The sequence below is a fragment of the Cryptomeria japonica genome, chromosome 6, assembly GCF_030272615.1.
Source record: "Cryptomeria japonica chromosome 6, Sugi_1.0, whole genome shotgun sequence".
Taxonomy (NCBI): domain Eukaryota; kingdom Viridiplantae; phylum Streptophyta; class Pinopsida; order Cupressales; family Cupressaceae; genus Cryptomeria; species Cryptomeria japonica.
Genome location: NC_081410.1, coordinates 466,572,450 through 466,583,096, shown reverse-complemented (window position 1 = coordinate 466,583,096; position 10,647 = coordinate 466,572,450). Strand labels below are relative to the sequence as shown.

At 35.7% G+C, this 10,647-nt stretch overlaps 1 protein-coding gene across 1 annotated transcript; it reads right to left on the bottom strand.

Moving 5' to 3' along the window:
* Positions 1-5,518: 5,518 nt before the first annotated feature.
* On the bottom strand, positions 5,519-6,419 carry LOC131051089 (uncharacterized). The gene has a single exon (XM_057985460.2). The coding sequence runs from the start codon at positions 6,330-6,332 to the stop codon at positions 5,907-5,909; it is 426 nt and encodes a 141-aa protein (XP_057841443.2). The 5' UTR covers positions 6,333-6,419; the 3' UTR covers positions 5,519-5,906.
* Positions 6,420-10,647: the final 4,228 nt, after the last annotated feature.

Genomic DNA, 10,647 nt, shown 5'->3' with positions numbered 1-10,647 from the left:
TCATACTCAAATTTAGTGTCATTATAATAATAAACCATTATAATTTTTTTCACATATATTGTATTCTTTTATTTTCCTACACTTTTCTTTATATTAATCTATGGATATGTAATTCTATAATTTATGATATTTGAGAAGTTGAACTCAATGACACACAAAATTACTTTTTAACAAAATACAATTACAGGAGCTACACCCTATTCACTAGTCTATGGTTCTGAAGCCATCTTGCCTATTGAGGTCGAGCTACCCTCTTTACAGGTCTCTTTGCAAAACATCATCAGTGATGAAGACTACAGGGTTTCTTGCTTATAAGAGTTGGAACTATTGGATGAACGAAGACAAATTGCTTATAGTCATCTCAAAGCTTACCAACAACGAATGAGTCGCAGCTACAATCACAAGGTCAAGCCTCGCACATTTGAGGTAGGTGACTTAGTTCTCAGAGAAAATCCTAAAAATCAACAAGACAGAGAGAAGAAGGGCAAGTTTGAACCAAATTGGCTTGGTCCTTACATCATTACAGCAACATATGGATCTGGTGCATATCAGCTTTCAACTACAGAAGGTGAACCTTTGGAGGATCCTATCAATAGCATGCACCTTCGCAGGTTCTACACATAGCTCTTCAGAGTATCCTAATTCAAAAAATACAAAAAAATGAAAAATTAAAAAATACAAAAAAATTATAAAACAAAAAAAATCATTACTTGGTGAAAACCTGGCAAACAGGCGCCTTGTGATGCAAAAAACATTGAAAAATCGAAAAAAGTAAAGAGAAATAATTTTGTCCAATGGTGAAAACCACTTTGGTGGCACCCTGGGCAAGTACCATGGTGAAAAATGGGTCACTAGCGCCATGCGTAGAGACATTGCTCCTCCCTCCTTCAGGATTCTCTTTCATCACTTCACTTTGCACACACTCACAACCTATTCGTTCATAATAAACCTCCCTTTTCATCCCTTTCCATCCATAATAAATCAGATCCTATTTGTGGCTAAGGCAAATCCTACGTCTAGTAATGGGTGTGGAACTGAGAACATCACATGTTTCAAGGAGTACAATTTCTTCTAGCTTTCTTCAGTTTATCTGCACACAATCCGCAATAAAGCAGCATCTGCATCACAGACCCGCAATAAAGTTTCATCTTCTCCGCAATAAAGTATCAGTTTCATGGATTCAGTCAGTTTCAGATGAGACAGCAGCAACAATGGGCTTCAACAAATCAAATCTTTCAACAGACTTAGACAACATTATGGTTCAATGCTATCTATCCTTTCTGTGAAAGTAAACATTGTGACCACAATCAAATAAGACTTATACAAGTGACAAGAGACACTAAACTTGAGGACTACAGTGGATGTTGGTGTCGAGTCTTGGTTTTCTTTTGATTTCATCTTTTTTGGTGACATGTCTTTTAGCTTTTTCGGGATGTCTTTGACTAGAGATTCTATCTCCAGGATGTCTTTGACTAGAAAGGCAAGGATGGGGTATCGTCACCTATTTATATTTGCTGTCTGTGGATTGTCTCTTAGTAATGCTATGACTTGTCTAAGGATATGAGGACACTGTGAGTCTAGTGTGAACTGGGGCATTCCTTGTTTGTGATTGTCTTATCTCCATGCAAACGGGTACAATGACTTTCTGGGTCAAACATATGCCTCGATTGTCATAACCTACTTGCCATAATAAAGCTCAATGATGATAATGCACAAGAAGCTCTTTCACTTTCATATCTTCTGTCTTCCATCCCCCTTTCTTGATTGACTTCCATCGTCCTTCTTGAGTCTGCGTAGCCTGCTATCACATGACTGAGTATAATGACACACCAAAAATATTTGCATTTCATGTAGTTGCACCTGCATTACCACATATAAGCATTTCATACATTCACATTTGTATCATGCATATACATATAAAACATAAACGAACAAAAAAAATAAATATTGCATTGCATCATATACATATTTGCATCCATATCATAAGCATCACATAAGAACATCTCATCACATAGGTACACATGCATATAGCTGCCGCAAAGATGAATCATCTCATATATATATATAAAGTGTCATGATACAATGATGTCAAAATCATATGGCTACAATCACCCGCAGGTGTCTACATCATTATACAAAATGGTACAAAACAGATACAGAGGAACTCACTGATCACTCCTGCCAACACTATTGGTAGTGCTAATCCTATCCATGTCATGGTATCCCATGCCACGTGTCCCACCCTCATCTCTAGTCTTGGATCCTAGAACAGTCGTCTAAGGGCATCCTTGTCTCCGTCTCGATCGTATGAAATCAGCTCCCCATCAATCGGTATCTGCATAATCCTGTACACATCCTCCAGGGTGACTGTCATCTCACCCATCGGCAGATGAAATGTACACGTCTCAGAGTGCCATCTCTCAGCTAGCGCAGTTAGCAAACCCATGTTTGCCCGAAACTCAGGCACATATAGCACATGTCTCAAACCCATCTCCTCGATGGCAGCTCTGTCCTCGAGCGACAACTCAAGTCGCAACCTCTGCGTCGACGGGAATCTCTCCCGTGACTCTAGCATTGGCAAATACTCCTACAGTCAAACAACTCAATCATGTCAGTTATAGTGGCATTCACTGTTTATCACAAAATGCTACTCGCTATCTAAATGCATATGGCTATCTACCCTAGTGACACTCACTGTTCATCACAAAGTGTTGCTATTTATCCTAGTGGTACTCACTGTTCATCACAAAGTACTATGTGTGTGACACTCCCTGTTCATCACAAAGTGTTACTCACATTTGCACTCCCTGTTCATCACAAAGTGCTGCTCATATTTCAGTACTCCCTGTTCATCACAAAGTACTCTATCTTGGTACTCATTGTTCATCACAAAGTGCCTTGATCTATCCTAGTCTTCCTAGAGGACCTGCTTGAGTGTATCCTCTCAGCAGCTTATCCAATCGACAGCGTATGTTCATCACAGAACTGTCGATTTGACCTAGAAGATGCAAATTCATACTTTTCAAATGCAGACGCGCCTGGCACCAACGCAGACACACCTGGACATTTTTTGACACTTTTTGGACCCTAGTCTAAGCGCATTTATTACCCTATTTGACATGCATTAATGACAAAATTAAATGCGTCAAAGTACGAGGAGGTTTGGTGGTACTTACCGACTCTCCTGCCTCTGTTGGCCTCTGAAATCGGCGAACGCGGTCAAATCTGTGAGTGAAAGCCATCGCTGCTGACTGCTCCTGCTCTATTTTCACTCTGTAATATGCTCTTGTGAATGTGTAGATGACAATGAGGATGTATTTTCCCCCATGGTCTATCTTATAGCCTACCCTAGCCCTCGCATTCATTTCCCGACTCAGTCTTCATTATCCCGTGACTTTGTCACTTTATCCTGTCAATCCATTCTATCTTGTCTTTCTTATCGAGAGATTGTCTCTTTTCAGACATTTTCATCCAATCTCTCGAGGGGGCATATCATTCCCATTCTGGGGCAACTCTGTATCAGTTCATCTTATCTTCTTTGAAACAATGCGACAAGCCGCATTATCTCAAAGAGGGGCAAAATGTAGACACCTGAAATTGTCATGTCTAATTAAATAAATATTTTATTTATTTAATTATCTAAGCCTAATTCTTCTATTAATTAAATAAATCCTTATTTATTTAATTAATTCATTTATCCTCTTCTAGCCTTATTTCTCATTTAAATAAATACATTTATTTATTTAAATTATCATTTTCCTAAATTAAATAAATATTCTTATTTATTTAATTATCCTACTTCTTCTTTTAATTAAATAAATTTTTATTTAATTTAATTAATTCATTAACCTTTTCTACCCATGACATATGTCATTCATCTCTTAATTCATACACTACCTACCCTCTAATCATAGCCGACCTCCTTTTACACCTCTCAATCTTATCCCTCCATTTCATATAGTGTCTTCTATATAAGGAGATTCTTCCTTCATTATCAAACCCTAATCATTCTATGCATTCTAATCAATCATCCTAATCAGTCATGCTAATCATTCATGCTAATCATCTTTTATGCAATTGACTACACTACAATCCTACTTGCAACCACATTCCGTTCTTTGTTGAGCTCTTGTGCATATAAAATCTGAGAGCAAATATATCAAGCAAGATCAATGGAGATAGGAAGAATGGAGATCAAAACCCTATTGGACATGTGATGGTATAATCTTTGTGATTTCATGTGATTTGCATTGTCTTAGGTAATCTTCATATGTTATGGTGGATCTTTGTTGATTGTTAGGCTAGGGTTTTGTGGTTGAATTCATTTAGTCTTTCAATATTGTTATTATTGTTATCCAGTTTCACCATATACAGTAGCTAGCATGTTTTTGTTTTGTCTCAATGTTCACTTTATTTCACAAAAGTACATAATATATGACATTAAAATAACCATAAAAATAATTTTCTATTTCTCCATTGACTATTTTAATTGTGGACTATGAATATGCAACTCTATAATTCTATCATATTTTAGAAGTTGAACTCGATGACATATATAACACTTATTAGCACATTAATCAAATCATTTCATAAAAGTACATCAGATGTGACATTTAAACAACAATAAATCCAATGTATTATTTCTCTATCTATCATTGTAATTGAGGTTGGTGAATATTTAACTCAATAATTCTATGATATTTTAGAAGTTGACTCCAATAAAATATGCAATACCTCTTAACACATTACAATTACAAAGTCAATAAAAATAATGGTAAACTTATTTTGCACCTTTTCTAAATCTATGATTATAATTGATACCACATTATAGGTTCATTGTAAACAAATTGAACTTATGGCATTTGATGAAGAATCTTTTCAAGAAACACTTCCTGTAGCTTTATATTGAATATTCCAATTGGCATTCCTACTGCAAATTACATTTACCACCAAGAACTCAAAGGGGTCACCTGACTAAGCTAGTAAACATGACATCGCATTCAATATGCGTTCTTCTGGGTTAGATTATATTAAATAAAAAGATTGTTAATTAACCGTGAAAACAAGAAAAATACAATTGAAATCCATACAACATAAATCCCTGAAATAAAAACTTAGAACCTTCACAATTTTAGAAGATTGCTTCAGGACAATAATTGAGCAGAGGATTAAGATGATACAAACCATCCAAAGCTCAATGATCTCTGTGCCAATTGGCCGTGAAAAGGTAATAATCAGAATTTTTCGTCTTAAACTCACAAAAATGAGCGATATGGAGATCTTACAGACCTATAGCAAATAATATTATTCTTAACAGTCCGCCATAGAGATTTAACGATGCGATTCGAACCCTGATACCTTACATTATTATTTACGCAGATAATATAATAATATATATTTGTTATCCTACTCGAGATTCAAACCTGCGACCTAAAAATACAATTGAGATCCATACCACATAAAAATATGATCGAAAGGAAAATCAATCGAGATCCATACAACATAGATTCCTGAGATGGAAATATTGCCAAGAAAAAAATTACTCGATCAAATCCAGAAAAGACAATTCCTGATTTTAACTTCCACAGTTTTAAAAGATTGCTTCACAGCAATAAACGAACACAGGAATAAAATGATGCTTCGATACAAATCAGCCAAAGCTCAATGATCTGTATGCCAGTTTGCCGTGGAAAGTTAAAATTTAGAAATTTTCGTCTTGAAGCGACGAAGATGAGCGATATACAGATCTTACAGACCTAGAGTAAACAATATTATTCTAAAGAGTCCGCCATAAAGATTTATGGATGAAATTAGTCAGCTAATAAAGTAGAACACTGATAACTTATACGCGTATAATATAATAATATATATATTTGGTTATCTTACTCGAGATTTGAACCTGCGACCTAGCTCGGCCAAGAAACAGCCCCGCGAGCTGGATTTTCAAGGAGGTTGACGAGGGTTTGCATGGCTTCCACCTGCATTTTAAGCGCCGTTATGTAATCTGCGGCTTTCTCAAGAAAAATCGGCGTGTCCAGGCCAAAGCTTCCTGGTACAAGGGTTCTCAGGGTTTCAAACAGATGCTCCACGCTTTGCTCTTCATCTGCATATGACCGGGGGCTGCTTCTGCGCCTCAAAGAACTTGTCTTGAAAGAAAAAGCTTTGAATTTGCAGCGGCTGAAAGCTGATTTTCTCAAGCAGAAAGATCTGTGAAGAGAAAGATTTCGGGCAGATTTCAGGGCCCGGTGCAGACGAGCCTTCAGTCGCAACCGATTCATCTGTCGAAAGCGAAGCTTCCAGGCAGCCTCAGAAGGTTGCTTCATTTTGCCCATGAATGACTGCTACACGCAAGAAAAACAATCGAATCTTTCAGCAAATTTGAGCTGCAGAAATACGTTCGATTCTTGAGCTTTATAGGAAAAAAAGAACTGCAGGGTTGAGTTCCGAGTTTGACAGGCACATTTTCCCGACAAGGTCGTGTTGATTTTTAAAAAGATGGCCATCATTCGTACGAATGATCGTTAAGAGACAAGCGTGATTGTACAGACAAGAGGGAGGACAATGAGTTACATTCTTTTTTTCTTCTTAGGTTTTTTTAATTGGCCAGTAAAGTCATAATGGATACCTTTTCAACTAAGAGTCAAAAAGAGCGTGTAAAAAAAATGTCAATGTTTTACAAGTAAAGCATGAATGTATTATTGGGAAAATCACAAAATGTATTCATTTTATGATCTGGTTTTATGGCTTTCAGAATATGTTTGTATTATGTTTTTTTCAAGCGTGTTCAAATTATGTTGAGGTGTTTTGTGCTCAATATAACGAACTTGCATTTTGAAAGTTAAACAAAGAAATTCAAATTGCTACTTTTTCAATTAAGAGTCAACGATATATGCATCAAAAATGGTGTACAAAAATGTCAATGTGTTAAATATAAAGCAAATGCAAGCATTTAGGAAAATCAAATAATGCATTGGTGTTATGATTTGGTTTTGTGACTTCCATAACACATTTGCATTCTGTTTTTTGCAAAACATGCCCACGTTATATTGAGCACAAAACTCAAGTGTGTTTTGTACTCAACATAACAAGCTCAGATTTTGAAAGTTAAAAACGAAAAAAATAAAAAAAAGGTAGCATTGACTTTTAGCTCGTCCTCTCTAGCTTTAGCTCTTCAAAACACAACAGTGGTTTGTAAATTTTGGAAAGATCTCCAAATATCATGTTGTAGAAGAGGTAACAGTTAAATTTTAGTGTATTAAAATCAAATATGGTTTGCATTTGAAAATTAAATTATTTTTTATGGATTTCGTTTCTTTTTTTAATTCTTTATAGAAAATTTGATAAACCTTGATCTAGAGCCAAATTTGAAAGATGAAATGTTTGAAAAGAAACCTAAAATACTCAAGTCTCCTCCAACATTTCCAACAAACCTTGGACAAAGACAAGATAATTTGGTACGACATTTGAAACAAAACAAACTTCAAATTTCAAAATTAGTTTCAAAATTGAAGGTTCTAGCATCAAACCCTCATCACAAATCACTTGCTTCATCTTTGGAATCAATAATGATCAATTTTGACATAATGACAAGTGAAATAAATTAATGATAAAGTTAAAAAAAATCATGTTGTGAATTTTATGTGACAAAATTATCCTGCATATGATGAAGTGAAAAAAAGAGAGATAATGAAAGTACAAATATGTAATCTTTTTACATAACGAAGATGTTGAACACACCACAAGACTAAGAAGGGGTGTGAATCCATCCAAACCTTAAAATACTTTACTTTTGGACAATAAAACTTCAAACCACAATTAACTTATTACTGCAATTATGAAACATGAAAGCACAAAGAACAATGATCACATGAACGCTAGATTTATGTGGAAAACCCTAAACAAGGAAAAACCATGGCAAGAACTATCTTACTATATGATAAATTGATTACAATATTTAGGCTCAAGGCCAAGGAGCTCACTACCTCTGAATGGACTTGCAAGACTAAGGCACACAACCTTAGGGAAAAAAATAGAGGACTTGCAATACTAAGACTTACTATCTTAGGGAAAGATACAAATGATTGCACAAACTACCAAAAGGAACACACTTTCTTTCTACAAGTGTAGAGAATCAATGAATTAAATGAACAAGATATCCTAATCATGACATTGATCTTGAACCACTATGTCAAGGGACCAATATCATGACGAACACATCTTGCATGAATCACTGTCTCAAAGTTCTTCACAAACTATCTTTCACATTTTTGCTACACCAAATTTGTTTGTGGATCATTCATATCTACTTCACATCAATTCATACAAATCCTATGCTCAAATTATATATTTACACTCCTATATATACAATATTATTAATTGAAACCCTAGTTGAGAGTCGACCAGACAAAATAAATAATATTACATAAATTTGGCCACCTAAACCTATAACATCCATTGTGGTCCACTCCAAGAGATAAAAGGGATCCAAATACATCACAACACATCATTTCCAAATGATTCCAATGAACCACACACATAACACATCCTCCAAGGACGATGTCAAATAAAATGTGTAGATAAGTTGGCCCAAAAACATCTTCCATTGCACAAAACTTAATCCATATCAACACACACCATGATGAGACCCATATCAACATTCAAACTCAACCATGAAAGCATATATGGACCAAAAGGACATGATCTAGATAGGATACACTACCACAATCAACCAGAAACCAAACCATCTAACAACATAGAACTCATATCACATAACTTCACTTGCTAGTCAAACCATCACTAAAAAAGTGAACTGGAACACTACACAAACTAACCTACACATTGAAACTTCCATTACACCAACATTCTAAATATGCCTCATGATCAGTACCAAACCATACAACAACATCAGAACACTCACTCTTATACCATCCACAATACATGATGACATCAATGACAATATAGGATAGGTTAACATTGATGAGAACACAACTCAACAAATCAAGTTTCCAACATTCTCCCCTTTTGTCATTGAGGGCAACACATGTACCACCAATGGTAAACACAATCTATCTCTCTCCTAATCTCTCTATATCTCTCTCTCCCCCTTTGTCATCAAGAACAAAGGGAACTCTACTGAACTCTCTCTCCCTTTCTAATAAAACTTTGATAATTGCAACACTCATTGCTCCCCTTTAGGGCAACCACTACATCAACCTAGGAGAAAAATATGAACTTTAGAACTCCTCTTGGATAGATGCACCATCTAAATGCATCTACTTCAAAGGAGGAGAAATAACCCCTAACTTTTGCCAAAGATACTCAAAAATCTCCTGCACTAAAACCTTGATAAAGATATCTACAATCTGTTCCTTAGTAGGTACATCCTAGATAAGTTGCCTTCCTTTTTTGCAACCTTCTCTTTTAAGAAATGATACCAAATTGAAATGTGTTTAGTCCTTGAATGCATCACCAAATTCTTTGAAATGTTAATTGCACTTGTATTATCACACATAATAGGAATCGCCTCATCATACTTCACTTTAATATCTTTAAGAGATTGCTTCATCCACATGACTTGAGTACAACAAGATTTTGCTGCAATGTATTATGCCTCTATAATAGATAATGACACTGAATCATGTTTCTTACTCAACCAAGAGACTAATCAGTCTCCCAAGAAAAATGCACCACCACTAGTACTTGTCTTGTCATCTACACATCCATCCCAATCAACATATGTATATGCTTTCAGAGTGAAATCGTCATCCTTATTATACCATAATCCATAATTTGGAGTCCCTTTTAGGTATTTGAATATCCTTTTCATGAATTGATCATGAGATTGCTTAGGATTAGCTTGATATTTGCAAACCAAATAGACACCCTGCATAATATTTTGTCTTGAAGCAATCAAATACAACAATCCTCCAATCATAGATTTATACTATTTTTATCAACATTTGAAGATCCATCATCCTTTCATAACTTACAACCAATAACCATAGGGGTTGCAACTAGTTTAGAATTCTACATCTGATGCAGGAGCATCCCCGATTCTTGACAATCTTGCATAGACCAAAAATATTTGCTTTCTGTTTTATAGTTTCAGCATTTTCTAGCATTGGCTCATCGGATCTCGAGGAGTTGGATTTTTGCTCGAAGAATTGATCATCTATCTTATTCCCAAACTGTGGAGTATTTGGATCATCTTTCGGTAAGTTGTCGCTATCGGTTGCTTGGACCTATTTGCATTTGTAATCTACCGGGATCTACCGGATCCCTTCCATATCTTGTGGAGCCCTGAGCCTTGATTCTAAGGTTCCTTAGTGTGTGGCTAACCTTCCCCTTGATCCGCACTTCACCCTTTGAATTTTTCAGAGGAATTTATTTAGCGGAGGCTGACCTTGTTCTTTTTACATGTTAGGTCTTGTTCATCGGCATTTGAACCCTTTTTGGGCCAACTGGATCCCCTTGGATCATATAAATCATTGTAATTGAGCATTAGAAGTAGACACTAATTAAGATATAAACATAGACAATAGATCCTAAGATTTGAGGTACCGATTATGACATGTTTTGTAATTAAGCATGTTTTAGTAGGCTAGTGAGCCGGTTTCCATAATCCGGTTGTTACTAGTTGATTGTAAT

Coding starts and splice junctions, on each gene's coding strand:
- LOC131051089 (XM_057985460.2), bottom strand. CDS start 6,332: ATGGGCAAAATGAAGCAACCTTCTGAGGCTGCCTGGAAGCTTCGCTTT.